The sequence below is a fragment of the Ostrea edulis genome, chromosome 2 (assembly GCF_947568905.1).
Source record: "Ostrea edulis chromosome 2, xbOstEdul1.1, whole genome shotgun sequence".
NCBI lineage: Eukaryota > Metazoa > Mollusca > Bivalvia > Ostreida > Ostreidae > Ostrea > Ostrea edulis.
This window is the reverse complement of record NC_079165.1, coordinates 23898524-23921111: the sequence shown is the minus strand read 5'-3', so window position 1 is coordinate 23921111 and position 22588 is coordinate 23898524. Positions and strand designations below refer to the sequence as shown.

General features: G+C 33.1%; 1 protein-coding gene and 1 pseudogene across 1 annotated transcript; one reads left to right on the top strand and one right to left on the bottom strand.

The window, feature by feature from the left end:
- Nucleotides 1-630: 630 nt before the first annotated feature.
- On the bottom strand, nucleotides 631-4878 carry LOC125681515 (uncharacterized). Its single transcript, XM_056153339.1, has 6 exons — nucleotides 4870-4878; nucleotides 3834-3933; nucleotides 3426-3511; nucleotides 1362-1589; nucleotides 1184-1300; nucleotides 631-849 (listed from the first exon to the last, which is right to left on the bottom strand). The coding sequence occupies exons 1-6, from the start codon at nucleotides 4876-4878 to the stop codon at nucleotides 631-633; spliced, it is 759 nt and encodes a 252-aa protein (XP_056009314.1).
- Nucleotides 4114-12682, top strand: LOC125681510 (uncharacterized; annotated as a pseudogene).
- Nucleotides 12683-22588: the final 9906 nt, after the last annotated feature.

Below are 22588 nucleotides of genomic sequence, written 5' to 3'. Positions count from 1 at the left end.
AGATGGCATTTGGCACGACATCAGTGTTTCAGGCAGTGATAGGTACACAGGTAAATGTGCCTCACGTGCATTTCACGTGAAATTCACATGAATTTCACGTTAAACATTTCACGTGAATTTCACATAAAAAGAGCATCAAATGTGAATTCACAGGAACAATTTCATGTGAAATTCACGTGAATTTCACATGAAAATATTTCACATGAATTTCACGTGAAATTCATGTGAATTTCACATGATTTTTCACATGAAATTCACGTGAATTTCACATATAATTCACATGAACTTCACACTAATTTTTTATATCAGGAGATAAATGATATATAAAATTGATGTGAATTCTAATAGTCTCCAAATTATTTAGTCATGAATATAGATTAACATGAACATATCTCAAGGCATTTGATCAGGGTAATTTAAATTTTATTTGTGGTCACTGCACATTGTATATTCTTTGTTCTTCTTTCTTTTAATCTCTGAAATAGAAATATTTTTGTATAAAAGAATAATTGAAAGAGTAGTCTATATACACTGTCAAATTGTAATAAACTTAGCAACGTTTGTTTGGACTCCCCCCTCCCCCTCAGAGAATTGGATTTTAAAACTATAGTAGGTATAATTGTCCAGTTCTTAATTGTAAAAATGTAACATTGAAAATATAAACTCACAGAGGAGCTTTTGATATCTCTCAATCCTCTTTTCTTCCCTGGTCATCAGCCTTTCCCACTTCAATGGATCCTGGTCTTCCTCCACCATCCTTCTGAATGTCTTAAATTCAGACCAGAAATCCATTGAAGTGAAAACCTCACTTCGCCTTTTCTTGAATAGCTTTCGTTCATGCAGAAGGCTCTCTGAAATGATTAGCACTAATGTAGACAAATTACATAAAAAACCTTCTGCAAAACATGATGGTCCTCACTTGAAAATTGAGAGAGGACTACTTATGTAAACTCCATATCACAATAATTTTCAAATAAAGGGGCAAAACTCCTTTTGAGTGATCCACACAGAAGCTACATACAATGTAGCAAGGCTCAGTTTGATATGTGACAGAGAAATAAACTTAGAAACAGAAAACCCCGAAAGGATGCTCAGACAGACTGACGTATTACATCACTGTACCATAATATGCCACGTCTAAAGACGGGCGTGTAAAAAATAAATTGTTAATTAAGTCACTCACCAAAACAACTGTAGTCTGTTCAATCTGATTGTTCAGGACTGGGGAGAATCTCTGGAACAACTCTTTCCCCAGGTCCTGAACACTCAGATATCCAGCGTCCTTTTTCCCTGACAGCAACTGCAAAAAATTCATTTAAATTTGATTATCAATTAGTTGTATGTTAACTTTAGTGGGGGTCAAAATCATTTGATTTCATTAAATATGTACAAACCTTAACTTTTGTTTGTGATCGAAAGTCAACAAACTTCCTTGCTGCAAATTTGTTTACTCTTCGCATGATCATTGGCATATCAGCCTTTATTCCTAGTCTGTGCACTAAGGACACCACTTTAACCTGGAATTTGTTCCAGCTGACAAAGCTAGTAACAACATTGTCTTTGTTTGTAAGGCTCATTATTACAACTGTATTTTAAACGAACTTGGCATTAATTCCACTTTTGGTAATCATACTTATACTCCAACTGCCCTTTCAAAAGACGAAATTCTTCAAAACCATGCTTCAGTTTTAGACACATTTAATATTCCAGTCAATGGGTCGAATGAATATGAGTTACCGTACCTATACTGGATTCCTAAACTACATAAAAACCCTTATAAACAAAGATACATTGCTGGATCCAGTAAGTGCTCTACCAAGCCCCTATCTTTGCTCCTCACGAAAATGTTAACAGCTGTGAAGGAGAAACTTCAAACTTACTGTGCAACTACATATGCCAGAAGTGGTGTTAATCAAATGTGGATTCTAAAAAATTCTAAAAAACTTTTAGTAAACTTGAAATCACAGAATTTTTCCCAAATCAATAGCATTAAAACCTATGACTTTTCAACACTATACACGACCATTCCTCACGATAAATTAAAGACTAGACTTTTTGACATCATAGACAGTTGCTTCCTCAACAAAAACGGAAAACGGAAATATTCATATCTAGTGATCAGTCATTCAAAAACTTACTTTGTTAAACACCACTCTGATTCCACGCACAAGTACTCTGAAGTTGAAATAAAAAATATGCTAGAGTTCCTCATTGACAATATCTTCGTGGTCTTTGGTGATCAGGTCTTCCAACAGTCTGTTGGAATTCCCATGGGCACGAATTGTGCTCCTTTGTTAGCTGACCTGTTTTTATATTCATATGAAGCAGAATTTATTCAAAAACTTCTACGTGAGAAGAAAAAATCTCTCGCTGTGACCTTCAATTCGACTTTTAGATATATCGATGACGTTTTGTCTATTAACAATGATAGCTTTCATTCATATGTCGATTTGATACATCCCTGTGAGCTCGAAATAAAGGACACCACAGAGTCGTCCCTACTGTGGCCCCAACCTATCCCTGAGTACCATGATTTTTACAAACTTGAATCTGCACTATGTAAGGAAGCTTTCATGTAAATTTCAACTCTTTTGGCCCAGTCATTCTTGAGAAGATTTTTAAATGACCCCACCCTATTTTTGCATTTTTGTGATTTTCCCCCTCTGAAGGAGGCATGGCCCTTCCTTTAAACAAATTTTAATTCCCTTCACCCATTAATTATTTTTACCACGTTTGGTTGAAATTGGCCCAGTAGTTCTGGAGCAGAAGTTTACAGATGGAGAGACAGCCAGACAGACATAAGATCTACAGCAGGTGATCAGAAAAGCACGCATGAGCTTTCAGCTCAGATGAGCTAAAAACATTAGGATTGGTTATGGACTTGAATTTTTAATGATAACAAGTGTTATGGTTCCATTGCATGCAATAATGATCTGATTAGGTTCGGATCTTTGATCCGCTCCATCATTGTTATGTGTATAGCAGCACCACTCCCCTATAATCAGATTGCATGTAATAACAGACTTACTTTCAATTCTAAGTCTGCAGTGTTTAAAAAAAACTTTGACTGGAAATGCAGTTTTCAAGAATTCCAGCAGGGGAGCCTACAATTAACCATAATAAAAGTCAATAATTGCAATTATACTGTATATTGTGAAAAACAAATATTAATAAAAACTGTCAATATATGTAGATATTATTTTCAAATTCAATAAACATATCAATTTACACAATGAAGCCGAAATCAGGTTTTCTTTGATGCACCAATCAAACAAATTGTTCAGGTAATTAAAATCACCATATCAAGACATTGAATATTAAATGATAACGTTTTCTATAAAACTTCTATATAACTTTGGCAAGTTATTTATGGATATATAAAAGACCGAGTATATATGTACACAATACAGTGTTAAGAGCTATACCTCAATATCTGAATTCTCCATGACGAATTTCTTATAATCATCGCTTCTGGCATTTAACCCTTCTCTGAGTTCCCTCAGCTCTTGCACTGTGAAGAATTTAATGTTTATCAACAGTGAACAACAACAAATTATACAATTTCAAATGAAGATTCTTAATTGATATTAGTGGTATTTTTCAAATGGGTGGCTATATGCATGCATTCTTATCTTTCCTCCACCTAGTTTCTAACTGAAGACTATCTTTTTATTTGAAAAAAAAAATAATTTAGAAAATCAAATGAATGTATATGAAATGCATGATCATTATTAAAAATGTACAGATACATGTACATCAACCATGCACATAGATTAATTTTAAATCCTGAATAGTACATGTATACAGCTGGTGAGCAATACACCTGTACTCACAAATTGTGTGTAGCAGCTTTGTGTTTTCTGCACAGTCCCTGCATGGTGCAGTACAGCCAGATCCGTCATTGACTGGAGCCAGCTGTGCAGACTCCTGGGACTAGAACATGTCCTGGCTTCCTTCACCACTTTTTGACTGTCCTGAATGAAGAATTCAATGAAAATTAACTTTAAAATATTGTCACATCTAAATCACTTTTTAAAAAATCTTTTAAAAAGTAGCACTAAGTTGATATATAGTATTATAAAGTTGACATTACTACTGGATGAGTATTTTTTTTTTTTAAAAATTACCATGACTGTTAAAATTGTTATGTTATTGAATTAAATGGCATTGCATGTAGGTTTATTAATTAAGTGTAGAGTTAAATGATGCATGGATTTATAGATCTATACAAAGACATGCATGCAAAAATCACTTGGTCACGTGTATTAAAATTATTATGTTAAATTTCAAAAATTTTAATTTCCATGTAGCATAATAATTTATTGTTGCTGTTTACACTTCCCTAAATAGCTTTTTATTCATGAATTTACAGCTTATTTCATCGATTTTGATGCGAGATTCACTACTACTTTTATCAAAGGGTTGGTGATGTTAGTTACCCAATATATCTTTAATATACATCATTTATTTATTTTCATTATCATTAATATCATTTTGTTGTTGAAAAAAAGGTTTTATACGAAATATATAGAAAAAGTCTTTGAGAAAGATCTGTATGACCAAGTACTGTAAGTTTTCCAATGTAATCAAACTTAGATCAACCAAAATGGCAAATATCTACACAACAATCATAGTTCAACGGATATTTGATAAGATTGCGTACTTAGATCCACACCCCATTTTTGTTGTAGGCGGAGCGTAACGTATGTAAACAAGCAAGTGCTAGGCCCCGAATTAGCCTTTCGCGTAACATTTATCGATCCTACTGTATATTGAAATATACATACAAATGCTATTTGGTAGAATTTATAAATATATTGATTTTATTAGTTTGTAAAGATTGTACTGTGTATAATTTCTTCAACTTACCTCATACATAACTAGGCCTTGTAGATAACGTACTGCCACTGTTGTCGTCTGCAAAGCACGTGCAGAAAAATCGGAATCGTTGTAGCGCTTCAATGCAAGCACAATTCAAGAACTATTGAACATTGATTAGCTGTCAAAATCATGGAAAATATTCGACGTTCGAACTCAAAGTTTAAGGAGAAGGAGGAATATTTTTGCAAGCCTTGCAACTTTTCTTCTCACCGTTTCGGAAATTTTCGTCGACATAATTTGACACGTAAACACCAACAAAACGAACACAACCCCGAGTTTGATGGTAATATTGGTATACACCTACATGAAAATAATGAAATAAACGATGTTTGCGGTCTTGAAGATTTTGCAGCTGAACAAGACTTTGTATCATGCAACCAACTACACAAGGAAACCTTTTTCGAAAACACATAATGTAATGAGGGGACGGAATATCATCATGACGGTTCATTGACGGAATTCAACAATGACGATACCGACCCTAATAACATTGAAGGTAACTTATTGCACTTGGCCCTATTATTTTGAAAGTATTAAATATAAAACCATACAATTTAATATTAATGTTTACATTGCTGTACTATTTGATTTTCGCAATTTTATTTCTTATAAAACAGAAAGTGCATCTCATGATTTTGCCTCAGCATGGTTTCCATATGAATCGAAACTTCATTTTCTACTGAGTGTTTTACACAGCTCAAAGACACATAAAGTGGTATTTCTATTTTGCACAGAATTGCTATACATTAGCGTTTACAACGCAATTAATATCAGTAGTAAACAGAATGTTAAAATAAAATCTCCCATGTTTTATATGTACTTTCAGAGTGATGAGGTACTATCATTTTTCCTGTATATACTAAAAGACTCCGGTCTGAAACAAGTACCAACACTTGCCAAGATAAAATCATTTTGGTCTGAGAAATTGAAATTCGAAGATATGATACAACAGGTAGAATTTAACATGTAAAAATATTATTTAACCACCCAAAATTTTTCATATACTTCAACTTTGACCGAAGATCTCAAAATTTCAACAAACACAGTGAATTTGTTACTTTATATTATAAGAAATTTATCACTATTCCTTTGCAGAATGAAGATAAAAATGGCAATATACACTGGATGGTCAAACCATCTGAAACCCTCAAATTGATCATATCCAATCCCAATACAGCAAAAGTGATAGACAGGTATAGTATGCATGCATGTATAAAGTATATAGTACTATATGTTATATATAGTAATATGGATTGAGGGAAAGGGCAGTAGGGAAACATATCTCACTTTTTAACTCATTTGATAACAAAGAAAAAGTTAATTATACTAATTACATTTATATACTCTGTGAAATTTAAGATGAGTTTAAGGATTAAGGTGCTCTACATCATCATAATGGCCGACTTCCCTTTAAAACATGAATGAAAATATAGATATCAGCAATATTTGTGTATTTATTTCAAATATCATTCACATTGTCTAGCTGAGTATAGCTCAGTAGGTTAGCACATCAACTGTCAAACTGTAGCTTGCGAGATTGAGTCCAGCAGACACATCCTCCACTTTTTAACCTTTATCAATTTTCTCTGGTGTTGCATTCCTCCTTAACTTGAACTTATGCGAGGAAATTGGTGCAATATATTGCATGCATATATTTCTCACAGACACTCAACGACAGGATGTACCTCCACACAAACACCTCAGAGTGCTGGAGAAAAATAGAGGGAAATGAAATTCCATTGGTCTGATGGTTTTGTATTGGGGGGTATTGTATCCTGTCAGCAGAATGAAAGGGAGCTGCTTGGGTTGATTAAAAACATTTTCTTCAATGAACAGGTAAATAAACACACTTTTATTGGTAGAGTACCTGACTGGAAACTCAAAGGCCTGAGTTCAAATTTCAGTCTGATCATTGCAGTTTCTCACTTTCGTTTCAACGTTATATTAGCCTCAAACAAACATGGAAAAATGATAATTTCATTTCAGGAAGGTAAAGTTTATGTAGAACTTGAAATGTTGAGACGAGGAAATCACTCATACTTTGACAACTTATTTGATGAAGATGAACTAGAGTAAGTTGATCATATTATAATTATTTCCCCTTCATTTTCAGTAATGATTAAGTAAACTAACTTAGAAAAATTATGAAAGAAATGTCAACCAGTATATTATACATGTAAATAATGATATACTATAGCAAATCATTTTACTATTCATTCGTAAAATAAGATATCTCTTTAAATAAGACAGACGTTTACACTAGAGAGATATTTCCATTGGTTGTAGGGATATCTCTGAAAGTTAGAGAGATACCATTTTACACTAGGGAGATATCTCTTTAACCAAAAGAGATATATCTTTAAACAAGAGATATCTCTTTAGTTTAAAAGATATATCTTTAAACAAAGCGATATCTCTTATAATCATAAGTATTTTCAGATGCTTGATCATAATGAATAAAAAGACTAGAGTACCCATTAAGGATTGTAAAAGAGATGCCCTTCCTGATCAGCCTTTCAATGCATGCATTCGTGAAACCGGTGAAGGAATGGAACACTTCAATTTAATGATGGAAGGGGTAAGATTTTTTTTATTGTCTTCTAATGATTATTACATGAATTCAAACCAAATCGTTATACTTGAAGTGATCATCTTTTATAATTAATCATACAACATGTTTATACATAGTGCTAATAATTATATCATGTTTATATAAAACTGCTCCATTTTCATGACAATTCAGAGTTTTAATGATTAATGTTAAAATCCAACAGGAGAAATCAGAATTCTTTGAAACTAGTCCTCTATGGAAAGGAAAACCCATTGTAAAACTACCCCTGAACATTTTTGCTGATGATTTATCAGCCAATCAATCAAGAAGATGGGCACCCATGCATGGGATACAAGCTCAAGCTTCTGGACTACCTCTGACAGAAAAGATGAGGAACAAGAACACATTTTTGTTCTTGCTGCATCAGAAACAGTCAGCATGATGGATCTGATGAAACCCATTTGTGAAGACTTGAGACTTTGTAAAGAGTATGAAATAATTGCGATTTAATTATTCATAAAGAGTATGGAGGGAAATTTGGATTTTTTATGTTATGATTAAGAAAACTGTTTTAGATAAGGGTATATGTTTTGATATTACAGGATAGGGATAGAAACTTATGATGCTTTGCTGAAAAGGGAAGTAACCCTTACATCAGAGATTGATGCCATAATAGCAGATTACCAAATGATGAGTTTGGTTACCAACCACATGGGACCATCAGCCTTAAAATTCTGTCCTAAATGTCAGGTAATATTTTCCTTACTAAATGATGTAATTTACATGTGGATTCGAAGATTATACCCTTTAAAGGTTTGCTATATTTTGACTGATTTGCAATATCCAGGCTGACAAGTCTGACCCATTTAAAATGTGGCAGTTGAGAACAGCAACTGGGACTAAAAGAACTTTGGAAAGACTGAAAATCAATCCAAGTTGTGCCACACAAAAACAGTCAGGGATTAAGTTTTATCAAAACTGTTTATGGGAGCATATTGATCCACATAGGTATCTAATTAAAATTATTTAAGCTTCCTTCAAAATTTGCACATTGTACATACATGTAAAATATATGCAGTTAATTTAGTGCATGTCATATATTGTCTATTATATAACACATACATTCATATATGTGCAGGAATAGTCCAATTGGAATTCTTCACTTTCTATACCTGGGTCTGGCAAAGCATTTGATTCAGGTAATATCAGCATGAGTGCATTTCATGGAAATATTTTTGAAAGCAACATCTAAGTGAATGGTAAAAGTATAAAATAACAATTTTTTACCTAAGTGTATACAATAAGTAATAGAAAAAAAACCAAAATTTTATCTTTATACTTATCTAAACCCAATTTATTTTTCAAAGCATTGTGTTGGAAGTCTCAATGAAAGGCAAAGAAATCTCCTGATTATTCATTTGAAGAGTATAGATCAGTCAGACTTTTCATACAAAATCAATCCTGAAACTTTTTTCAAGTACCTAGAGAGTAGACAAGGGAAGGATTATAAACATTATGTAAGTAAGATGGAGTATTTATTAATAAAAACAACAACTATAATTGGAAATAGGGGAGTATTTATGACAGCTGCACAAACTGTTTGTACCTGGTTAACATCAAACTTGTGATGTAACAATAGGCAGAGATTTTTTTTTCTTATGTTGGTAACAGGTATATTGTGCTAATTGATAAAAAATAATTATTAATACGGCAACATACTTATTTTATCAGTTTTATTTCTTACTAAGATATATTATTTGAAGAATCAACAATCAAATAAAAGATTTAACCTATAATTCTAGAAGGGTGTATGGAATTACCATAAGGTGGCTCACTACATCCTGAATTATAGTTTCTCAAATCTGTATGAATTGATTAAATCATGAAAGATATAATGATATATACTATGAGTACATGTAAAAAAGACAGAAAAATACTCAAATTTGGATAAGAATATGATTTTCAAGAAAATTATTTCAAAACATATGAACAAAAGACTGGCGCATTTGAACTCGAGATCTGCGGTTCACCACCCAATGCTTTAAACACTGTACCTGAATTTTTACTTGATATCATAAGTGTTCTATGATTAATTTACTTATAGCACACTATATGTTATTTTCAGATTTCAAAGCATTTATATGACGGAAGATCCTCGCTAACTACTATTGCTACAGAATTTGAATATTATCTAGTCTTTATAAGAAACCACATTCCAGTACTTGGGAACAAAAGTAAAACCCATTTCTGTTTTCACATGGTAGGTGTAATGTTATATTCTTCAGACCTGTATACAGTGTACACAATTCCACATATCAATAAATGTGTATATATAAATGAAATAGGAAGGAGTAAAGCTTGGGCTGGACAAGGAATCGAACGCAGGACCCCAGCATCACTAGTCTGGTGCTCTAACCACTGATCTATCCAAGTTGATATCCACAGTCCATATGCCCCCAAATATTACACATGTAATGCTGATATTGTATAATGTTTCAAGTGAAAATCAAATGATGACATATGGTGTGTAACAGTTGCAGATCTAAAGAAATATAGTAACACGTACTGTCCATTGAATGTGTAATTACATCAAAGCATTTTGTAGGCAGATGATATGGACAGACATGGTCACCCCCTTCACTATGCTGAAGACGTTTTTGAAAAAAATCATGGTGCCATCCGGAGAGGTCTGCAACATCAAAATGGACATGCAAAGTCACGTGACACAGTCGTGCTATTTGCAAAGTCAGAATTGACTAAGCATGTTATAACTGGGGAATTCCTTCACTTGAACGAAGAATTATGAGGAAACCATATTTCATGAAAATAATGCTTTTTCATAATATTTTAGCACACATACATGTGTACGACACACATTGTATGTACCCTTATCGATGTTACATATTAATTTAATTGACATGTCTAATCTAACCCCATGTTTGCTAGAGGTAATTATATGATTAGTTATTACTTGTTAAAAATATAATTAATGTGGAATTAAATCTCTCGCAAATAATAATTGATCTACAGTAATCATTTTCCATAACGACCTTGAAATTGATTTCATGCTATTTCTCAAAAATTCAGTATTCCTGTGCCCTAAATGTATTCAAGTGAAGTTCATCTAACCAATATCACGGATTTGCTAACACCATTAAGCAGCTGTGTTTCATAAACTTTTTTTCTTATATATCTCAGGAAACAGGCTAGCACTTCTGTTAAAAGCTATGGTGAGGACAAGAAAGTTAAATCTTTCCTTGGGATCCCTGACCGTGATGAAGAACACGAATCTGGACAATTAAGAAAATTTTATCGCACAGATTCCAGAAAACCAATGGTACATATAGACATGTATATAATCAATATCATATTCAACCATAAGTACTCTCAATGTTATTGGCCATGATACATGTATTCCCCAATTTTATTTCTTTTTTTAGAACAATCCAAATCTTCTGAATGAGCTGGAAAAGATAATGACCTCTGTAGCATTAGGCTGTGACCTTACTTACGCTGATGTTAAAGTGTTTGAGTGTAAGGAGGCAGTCACCAACTCTGGACAACGAGCCAAAATTGTTTCTTTTGTATCATATGATGATGTTAATTGTTTCTTTTGTATCATATGATGATGGAAATAAGGTATGAAAGTGTCACTTATGTTCACTTTGTGTGTTGTTGTCAGTCCCCTTCCTTTGTTGAGCATAAATGATCAAATATTAATTAATTGATTAATATAACTTCCCTCTAACAAGAGCTCATAAGCAACATCACTCACCAGAGTCACCTTCGCCCTCCTTTGTATATTCAATACTTTTTAAAACACTCTTTATTTCTATGATAATTTTTATCCCCATATTGTGGCCTAAATTATCTGGATCTTTCATGCAAGATTTAACTTTTCTAGCCTATCCACAGTGGTAAAAATTTTAAGAATAGGTAGGTCAATAATCATGATATGCCTTAGTGTCACTATGTTGAAATCCAGGGACATCAGTGTTTCACAAACACATCTTGTTTGTATTCCTTTTGATTTTTCAACACCAATTCTCCTTCACTTTGACGCAATATTCAAACTAACTAATTAATATACTGTTAATAGCAATTTATGCCTCCTCTTAAAAATGAAATGTAACTGTACAGTATCACATATTATAGCATTGTGACATATTCTAAGCCATGTGTCACTTTTGTCTGTTTCTTTTAGATCCAGGTTGGCATTGTTGATCGGTTTCTCCTGGTATGTACAAAGAAACACAGCAAAATGGAGGTAGCTTTTATCAAGAAAGGTGAAGTTGTTGACTCAGATCTCTACAGGAATCATCAACTCATTAAAATTGATAGAGAGATTGAAATTCTAAGGTCAAAAAGAATACAAAATGTTGTCCATGCCATTCATGACTGCAAAGGAGGTCAATGTAGGATTGTTAAAGGACGAAGAAAAAGTAGGACCGAGCAACAGATGGCGGTTTGAGTGACCTGTATTTGCAACATAGTGCTCAAAATATTTTCATCTATAATAAGTTTAGATTGTCTAAACTTACAGATAAACTTCCAGTTTAAAGTGCTTGGAGTCTAGTTACACATTGAAGTGATGTCTGTGTATAAGAACTGAACATTATTATGTCTCTCCTTCCATTTAAAGACATATTGTTTTTGTCAACATTACTTTACAAAATGGAAAGCTTTTCTTTATGACTTTGTGACATCTTATCTCATTTGTGTAATTTTCATATATTTGATTTAAGTGATCATGATAAAACAATATTTTCAATATTGCATTTGTGTTCCTTTGGTAAATGTATATAGTAGCATTTATATGTGTATACATTATACAAAAGCAATGCTTCAACACCTGTTCAATTAACTACAAAGCTGCACAATTTTAAATTCCATATTGAACTGTATATTGAATTTTATATACACTTCCTCGTAATATGCCCCCTTCAAAGAAGAGTAGCACATTAATTTGCACCTGTCAGTCAGTATGCTGGTCGATATACCACATTTTTGTTTAATTGCAATTCCGAGAGCCATCTCTTACCTATAACTTCAGAAATTATCTGGTTATAAGTTAGATATTTCATCATGGGATTAATCTTTTAACATTAAATTCATCATACGAATCATACATTCATATAAAGGAGCATTAGCTGTCATTTTGTCACAAAACACTGAATTCAATTCAACTCCTCCCATCTTATATATTTCAGTAATAACACCAGTATTTGATTATTTCAAACACTTTTTATCCTCAAAGCAGGTACATGAATATATAATTTTGTAGATTAAATAATTATTGTTCTGTAAAGCAATAATTCTTCCCTGTATACATGTATATATATATATATATATATATATATATATATATATATATGAATTTCATGTGATAATTTTCATGTTAATAATAATTGTAAATAACTTATCAGGTGAAGTTCATGTGAATAATTTCACGTGAATTTCACATGAATCACTGGTGATGTGAAATTCATGTGAATAATTTCACATGAATTTCACGTGAAAATTGATTCATGTGAAATTCATGTAAATATTTTCATGTGAATTTCATGTGTAAAGTGATTCACGTGAAATTCATGTGAAAATTTTCATGTGAATTTCACGTAAAAAGTTATTCACGTGAATTTCATGTGAGCATATTAACGTGAATTTCACGTGAATCACTTTTCACGTGAAATTCACATGAATTTCACGTGAACTGTTCACGTGAATTTCACGTGAACAGCAATTCACGTGAAATTCACGTGAGGCACATTTGCCTGTGTATGTTTATCTATGTCAGGTTCATTAAATTTAATGTCATTGAAAATGTTATGTTCATGCAACTAAAGTAGGGGGTATGAATTTGTTTTTCACTTGTCTTTCTGTCTGAAACTTTAACCTTGATAATAAATTTTGAATTTTTAAATTTCTAACTTGTTACCACTAGATATTGTAAAAGATGATTTTTAATAAATACTTCTTTATTTTTGTAGCAAGTGCAGTTCATCAATTCAATGCCACGGAACACGAAGTCCGAGAGGCTGTCGCGAAGTACCTTAAATATTCACCAGACCGGAGAGGTGGAGGTGGCCGGGTCCAAAAATAATTAATGGAATCAAATGATAACTTTGATTTATATTTCAGCGCGTCAAATTTCCTATATTTGGGGGTTATTCCTATAAATTCCCATATTTCCAAACAAATTACTATATTTCTGTGAAATTCCTATAAATTCCTGTATTTAGGAGTTGGATTCTGCAGCAAAACCAGTACTGTATATTGCAAACAATTTGTGTCATCTATTTGTAACTATACAACATTTACTTAAAAAAGGTGTTATATTTCTGAGGTTTGTCCTATATTTTTTGGACCAAAATTCACTTGGCGCCCTGATATTTTATGGTGTTAATGACTGAATATTATTTCATGAACAATGAATAAAGAAGGAAAATGACAAGAATAAGAGTTCTCTTGTTCAAATGATTACATTTCAACTTATTGATGTTGCAAAAATGGTGTCAGTTTGATGTCGATTGATTGATTGTATATTGTTAATGTCTTGCTCAAGATTTTTTACTCATATGGAGACGTCATCATTGACGGTGAAGGGTTGCAAAATTTAGGCCTATGCTCGGCTCTTACATGATCTTTAAGCAGGGAGGGATCTTTATCATGCCACAACTGGTGTGACACAGCTAGGGCCTCGGTTTTTGCGGTCTCATCCAAAGGACCGTCCCGTTTAGTCACCTCTTACGACAAGCTAGGGGTATTGAGGACCTGTTATAACCCGGATCCCCATGGGATCATGAACGTATGTGTGACGTTTAAATCTGACGTTGTGTAGACGTTGAAATCTGACGTTGTGTAGACGGTTAGATCTGACGTTGTGTAGACGGTTAAATCTGACGGTGTGTAGACGTTGAAATCTGACGGTGTGTAGATGTTGAAATCTGACGGTGTGTAGATGTTGAAATCTGACGGTGTGTAGACATCAGAAAAAGACGTCTAAAAAACTTTCATTTTCAGCAACAATCCAACGTAAATCCAACGTCAGAAATTGACGTCAATATAACGTTAATCCAACTAACTTTACCTGCTGGGGATACTCCGTTCAGATGGAACTGATGTGTTTATAAGGAACACCTTGTGTATCTGTTTCTCATGGTATATTTAAGTCAGAGTGAAATATAATTACCAGATATAAGCTGATATTTCACATTTTATGCATCTGATTAAATCAGTAGAACTATGTATGAGAGTCTGACAACAAATCGTTGTTATGTAAACAATTAAACTCTCTGAGGCAAAGGAACACAGATTATGGAACAGGCCACTTCACTTCCATAGCGGAGGAAGGTGGGGGAGTCTCGTGGGAGAAGTGCAACACCTAGGAGGAGCGCAACACAGTCAACGTCCGTAGGAAGAACCCCACATGGCAAAGCAAGAAGTCGGACGCGAGTTGCCTCAGATACTCACAGTAGACCGACTCTAGGCGTAGGGCAAGGTACAGGACCTGAACAGATAAACACAGCTACACAAGTGGCCAATGAACACGGAGACACACCTGTTCCAATTTCTGTGGGCAACCAGAACCTGACTACTGAGTCGATGACACAAATGTTAACAGCAGCCATCCCGGTCATTACACAAACTGTTGTTTCAGTCCTACAGAACAGTGGTATGTTGCCTGGTGGAATATTACAACAGAACAACTCAAGTACCCAGCCTAACCTATTGGAGAGCAGTCCTGCCACTGGAAGTACCACTGACGAGGCTGCCGCGCAGAATGTGGGTGATGGAAATGGTGCCAATGAAGGAGCGAATAAGTCCCCTAATCTTAGTATTGCATCTTTTGCGTGTAGTGTTTATGTCTCTCAACTGATTCGATACGCGAGAACATAATCTGTATATGATCCATTTCTAAATCGAGACAGGACACGGAGAAAGTTAATGTTAAAAAGGTTTCAACCGTCTGACTTGACGTGAGCAATACGCAATAATCGTTATAATGATCATTTTATTTCCTTAGGTCGATTACTGTCTGACGTATTTCATACATATGCCAATTCATATAGACTGTCCTTTACATAAACTTTTGGCTACGTTTACTCCTTTTACCTGATCAAAATTAAGGGATCACGGCAGGTGTGACCGGTCAACGGGTTGATTCCTCCTCTTAGGCACCTGGATCACGAAACGTCTTGAGTTTAAGTCAGAAATTGAATATTGCGATGAAATGATTGAGAAGTCAATCATTCCAAAATAAAACTGTCATTCGATATTGTTTCATCAAATATTTAGTGTCTACAAATTAAGAGGTTTTTTCAAAAGATCTTACAGGTGATTGAAATTTTTACTTAAATCTGAGTTTGTTACATGATAATGGGGCCTGATCACACCTCTAGTGTGTACAGCGATCCGCGTTTACCCAGCTGTTGATTTAATGAGGTTGATCGCTGCTGCTCGTTATCTTCACTTTTTCATCACTAGATAGTGTGTTATCTTCCCATGATAGTGTATTCATTACAGTAAAGTAACTGCAAAATTAAATGGGAAAGGTATTTCTTAGAACAGACTTTATTAATAAATTCAACATTTTAAATGCAAATTGCCATATAATCACTTTAAATAGACTTGAAACTTAAATAACAACTTACCAAAACACAAACAATATCTCCTGCTGCCATATTGCATTAAAATACTTACATGTTAAAATATTCCATACATTTATAATTATTGAAAAACATGCACGTGCTTTTATATAAATTATAGTATTTATGCTTCTTGATAAAGTGAATATTTTGAGGGGTTCCATTTTCAATCGAAGAAAAAAGGTGAAGACAGCGAACAGTGACCAATCTCATAACTTCTATAAGAAATACAAAATTATGAGTTGAGCAAACACGGACCCCTGGACACACCAGAAGTGGTATGATATTGCAATGCCTGTACGAACCCTTGAAAATTATTAATGGTGCTTAAATTTTAGCGGTGAATTTGATGTATGCATTTTACTTCTCATAAGGTTGCTTGTAATTTGCAAATGTGTCATGATCCGAACACAGGGTCTCCTAGACAGGTCAATGGAAAAAAAAAAGAAATAAGTTTGCAACAAAGAACGGGTTATTATTCTTGAGAAAGAGGACGGGTACCGGAAAAATCTGGTAAATAATACAACCTTGCTAATATAAAATTAACTTCCGATATCTAATTTTGCATTCAATCAATTTTTAAATCATCTTACCAATAATTTCAATTCCTGCAAGAAAACACAATGATAAAGTACTACTCCAACCAATACGAAGAAAATAGTTGACACAACTTCCTCAGCATTTGTATCTTTATTTATTTCGTGATACTGATCTTATGATGGTCCTCGTTAATTTGTCTTTCTTCCTCCTTACGCCAAGCCATTGTAAACTACTTAACGGTACTTACAGAAGAAAACCACTTTATACATGCATCTGAATTAGATTTTTCAAAAACCGTTCCTCTAGATACCCTTGAGATGATCATATTTAACATGATAAACAATAATTAATGGTACGATTTTCATAGTCAAATTCCTGGCGCACTCAGTCTTTGCATTTTTTTGCCATTGGTAACGCAAACAAAAAAGGCTGGTAAAATTCTCGGGAAGATTCTGAAAATACGATAAAAGGCCTTTGTGATCATTCTGTAGGGTTCAAAGGTCAAACCTTTCCATTGAGGAAGGTATCTATACGGGTTTGATGGCAGAATGTTTAGGGCGAAAAGTAGAGCAGAGTAAAGCGTAAACGTAGAACAATAACAGGCAATCATTATCAGTACACACAAATGGCTGATATCGGACCAGTATCCATGCTAGTACTATCAATCCTACTGATAAACAACGCCAAACACTCAAAGTCAATAAAAGCGTGCAATCGATGTCGCCGGCACTTTATTAGAAAATAAGCTATACCAAATCATATATTTTGTGTGCTATACATTCATGGACCCATAGCCTCCCTAGGCATGGTATACTTTTTATTTCCCCTTTACTTATAAACTTGGTAGGAAGCGTAGATACCCTAATTTTGCCGACTCAATTTTTAAAATTGAACAAGCAAATATAAAAATCTGAGAGCGTGTTTTTAAATTTTCTTTGCGTTAATATCATTTGTATTTCCTAAATTTTCATTCAATAAAAGTTTAACAACTTTTGCGTATGATTTTAAGCAGTGGTGTATATATTACTCCATGTCGCCAGATTATATTATGTGATCATAGGGTCAATTAAACACCCAACGTATGAACAAAGATTTCGTATTATCTTTATGTTTTTGATCTATTTTGGCGCTAAAATATTCAAAAACTGTGTGAAAATATTCATCAAGCGATATTTGGATGTGGCATTGAGAAGAAGTCATCATATTCTCAAAATTTTTGAATTCTGATTTTAGAAATGTAACATACGATACACTAATTTTTTTTATGAAAACGTATTTGCAGAGCAAATGTTACCCCTTTTATGAAAATCTCGTAGTGTACAGAGAATGAAAATATAAACATTTCTTTTGCAGAAGTCATTGGTTGGTCTGAAATTTGACAAACGTGTCAAGATGTAACATTCGTGATGTAACATTCGTTACCGAGAAATTAATTAAAGGGAATGATAGAACAATTTCCAGCGTATTTTTGCTCTCTCTCTGCATGATGTGGTATACGACATGAACGTCTACTATGAACATTTGAGTTTGAAAGTCAATACGTGTTAAACTTTGAGAATTAGGATTCATTTTTTGTTACGGTAAGTACTGTTACAACAACTGCAATGTTTGATATACAATATTGATTAAGCAGATGAAATGTTTTGGTCTGAATTTGTTCTTCTGATATCAAAGAATGTATATCGTATTTCAAATATCTCGAAATTCTTCTGGTGTAAGAATTACATTGAGTAGAATGCTGGTAACATACGTTACTCAAAGTAACGTATGCTACTTAATGAAATGCTTGATTCGACATCAAATATTGAACTACATATTGACAAAATATCATCATTAATGATATGTTTGTTGAATATCAACTATGTTAAGAAGAAACAAATGTGTTATTGTTCCCGTATTCACTAGCATATACAGATATCCTCTGCAAGAAATACAGGCCATGTTTTCCTCTGCTCCTGTCCTATTTATGATACATGTAACTATGCAACTCTACATTTATCAATTTGCTAGAATTCAGCATCTTTTCATAATATATCTTAGAAATGAAGGGACTAATCTCTGATGATTGTTCTATGCAATCTTATAGAGAAATCATTCAAAAATATTTTATCTGAGTGTAACATATGTTACCACAAATTCCGTTACGTAATATTATTCTACTTGTTTTTAATTTTTTATTTATTTTTTTTCAGAAATGGCGCTTGTGAGAGTAGAAGTACAGAATAACTACCATGAAAAAAATGTATTAAAACATAAGAACAACCATGAAAAAATGTTTTAGAAATAATATTATATGCTCCCCTTGTGGCAATACTGAAAAGGTAGAATGTCTGTATAGACAGTGAAAATAAAGGTTTAACTACCGGTCAAAGGCTACCATAATGATACATGTAAGTTTTGTCTCTCAAAATACTTATAAGCAACTGGTCATTTGAGTAATTTTGTATGACCTTTGACCTTGTGACTTGGAATCCAATGGGGGTCATCTATTCATAAGGGGCACCAGTGTTTCAAGTTTGATGTCTATCAAGGAAAGATTTCTCAACAGACAATAGCGTATGTCCAGAGTAGTTTAACCGTTGTCCTTTTGACCTCAAAATTAATAGGGGACATCGTTAAATATTCATTCATAACACCGCGTGGTGGATTATACTGACAGTTTCTATGGAAAGGTATTCCAAAATAAGCAACAAAAACATAAGATTCGGTATACATTTAATTAAAATGTTGGGAAATTAAACATTTTCTTTATATTATTATTGTAAACGAAAAATAAGAAACATACGTTACTTTCATTGTTTATTATAACAAAGAGCAATCCAGGTTTCAAAACATGTGTCTGTTATTTCTATAAGAATCATGAGCATTTAAATAGCGAAACATCAATCTATCACTTTTGTTTTAATCGCACATTTATTGCAAATTAACAAATTCAGAAGAAAAGACACATTTGGTAAAAAAAATTTGCTTGTCTACGTTATATTTCTATTAAAATTGGTATTTCCATTGAATTAAGTGATGTCGTTATGATTTTGCAACATCAATCGTAAAGAATAACTGATGGTGGCATCGTTTTGGCACAATATTTTCATGGATGTACTGTTGTGTAAGTGTTGAAACATACGTTACATAATTATAGCGCTACTTCATTTACATACAAAAAAGCTATCGTTCTATATCTATTGCTAGTCTTTTGTTTTCATGTTTCATACATATTGAACTGTTCGAGAATATTTGTTAATCAATTTTATTTTTTGCCATTTCAAAGATATTGAAAGTGATATCTAGTCGTTTATTTTGCGCTCTTAAAATCTTATTGCTGACTTTTACAGCAGATAATTTCTTGTGTTGATTAAATATTTTCTTTGAAAACCTGTATTTATTGTCTTTCGCAAATTAGAAAAATATATGCTCAGTCAATTCCAATACAAATTATGGAATAATACATGGAAAATTAATGTTTATCTTAAATATTATCATGTCAAGGACTCAGTAACGAAGGTTACATGTGAGAAAAATCTCGAAAAATATACCATACTTTGACCTACTGTAAAAAACAAATCTGTCATACTTAACTTGAAACAATTTGAGGTGAGTGTTCAACAGATATTTACCATTAATAAACGCATGTTACCATATATATTTTGAATGGTCGATAAACTATGATTTTGAAACCCTCAATTGCACGCTTTTATTGACTTTGGGTGCAAAGTAGAAGGTAAAACTACTATGTAATGCAATGATTTTGTTCATTCAAGTTTTATTCGCTTACGTACATGATTGAAGTGTTCGTCCCCCCACCCCACTTGAACTGTGCATATAATTTCATTTTAATTTCTAAGTACACAATGCCCGCGATAAAGAAATCAATGGTAACCGTTTTCTTTGAATGTCAAATTGAATACGGCGTGTTAACTTCATTCTAATCACATGCACTGCTTGTAAGTGTAAACAAGATAAATGGATGATATAAGAGGGAAGCGGGACTCCATTTTTGAAATGTAGATTATTTAGTATTTAGAAATATTCCAGGTAATACGAAAAATTAGAAAAACTTTTTAATATTTGTAGTTGTCTTTCCTTTTACCTGTGCTAGATTCAAATACAAGTGCATATTGTTTTTGTTCAATCAATTTGATCACAGTTCGTTATCTTCACGTTGTTCTTCTACGAGGGGTACAAAAACAATTAGTGGACTGGCGCTATAAACTTGAATAGAAAAACTATATTAGTGATGTGAATGAACATAAATATATGGCGTACATTCTTTTTTAGAAATTAACAATTCACATCTTTTTCATTAAAATATGTAAATAAATATGAAGATTTTGGTATCTTTGTGGTCTATTCCCTACGGTTTTTAATCATCTGTCGTCTTTAGATATAACCGGAAAGTCTTTGAACATTTTAAACTCTGGATAACAACTATATGACAAAGATTTTGGTTCAATGTCACTAATTTTATTATATATACAAATTGGCAATGAGCTATTACAAGGAAAAGAAATAAAACACAATAAATATTGTTTCTTTCCAAAAATATACAACATATCAAATACTCAGTCAACAAAGACATTGTCATGAATATTATGGGGAAAAATAAACACAAATACATCAATAACATACCCCAATTGTATGGCAGTGCCACACCCAATTAAACCCGTCTCACCGGAACAAAGAGGTATTCTATTATGAATAATAAAGAAAATTGTATAAACTCATTGTCGAAATTATTAAAGAAATATTTCACTGCTATAACGCATTAGAATTGTTATAACTATAAATGAACGTTAGCATATTTATGAAATTAATAAAATGCTAAATGTTACTATAGTAGAATTACATGTATTGATACTGATAATATTTATCCAAAATAAAATATCAAAAACATTTTATAATTTGCTTACCAATATTAAAAATATGTTACCCCGAACTCTATTCGAACACCCAGTGAACTGTGTGAAGGGCGGCGTCAGAATGAAGAGCGTGCACATATAGTGAGTGAGTTATAAATAAGCCGACAAACCGGTTTTAATATTCCAAGTAATCAAACATAATTTATAAATTTCTTAATTACCTGGACTATTGTTATAAACACAAAATACTAATATTAAATTGTATCTAAAACATAAATACATTATTTGGCATATTTTTTAATCTCAAAGAAAATGATTCGCAAGGACAGAACTCTATAAATAACTCTCAATCAATTACGGCGCGCAGTTCGCGATAAAATTCCGCAATACGATTTATGAGTCACAACTATTAAACAGGTCAGTGTAAAATTCTCCCTAACTCCACGTCTGTGTGTATGTAAAACTTATACGGTACCAATTTTGATGCACCAGATGCGCATTTCGACAAATAATGTCTCTTCAGTGACGCTCAACCGAAATGTTTGAAATCCGAAATAACTATGAAGTTTTAGAGCTAAATATAGCCCAAAAAAGTGGAGCCAAATTCCTCCAAGGATAAGAGCTATGCATGAGGGAGATAATCCTTAATTTTGAAATGAATTTCTAAATTTTATAACAGCAATTAAATATACATCCGTATTTTCAAGCTAGTAACGAAGTACTTAGCTACTGGGCTGTAGAGACCCTCGGGGACTAACAGTCCACCAGCAGAGGCCTCGACCCAGGGGTCATAATGTAAAACTTATACGGTACCAATTTTGATGCACCAGATGCGCATTTCGACAAATAATGTCTCTTCAGTGATACTCAACCGAAATGTTTGAAATCCGAAATAACTATGAAGTTTTAGAGCTAAATATAGCCAAAAACAGCGTGCTAAAAAAGTGGAGCCAAATTCCTCCAAGGATATGTGTCACTGCGCCAAAAACTGTCGGGGCGGATGTCAAGTATGTGACTTAGGATGGAGCGGATCCAAACGAAATCACTGTCAGAAAGGTACCTAATTACAGTCCATTGATGGATGTTAATACATGTATCGTTTGTTCTCTGAA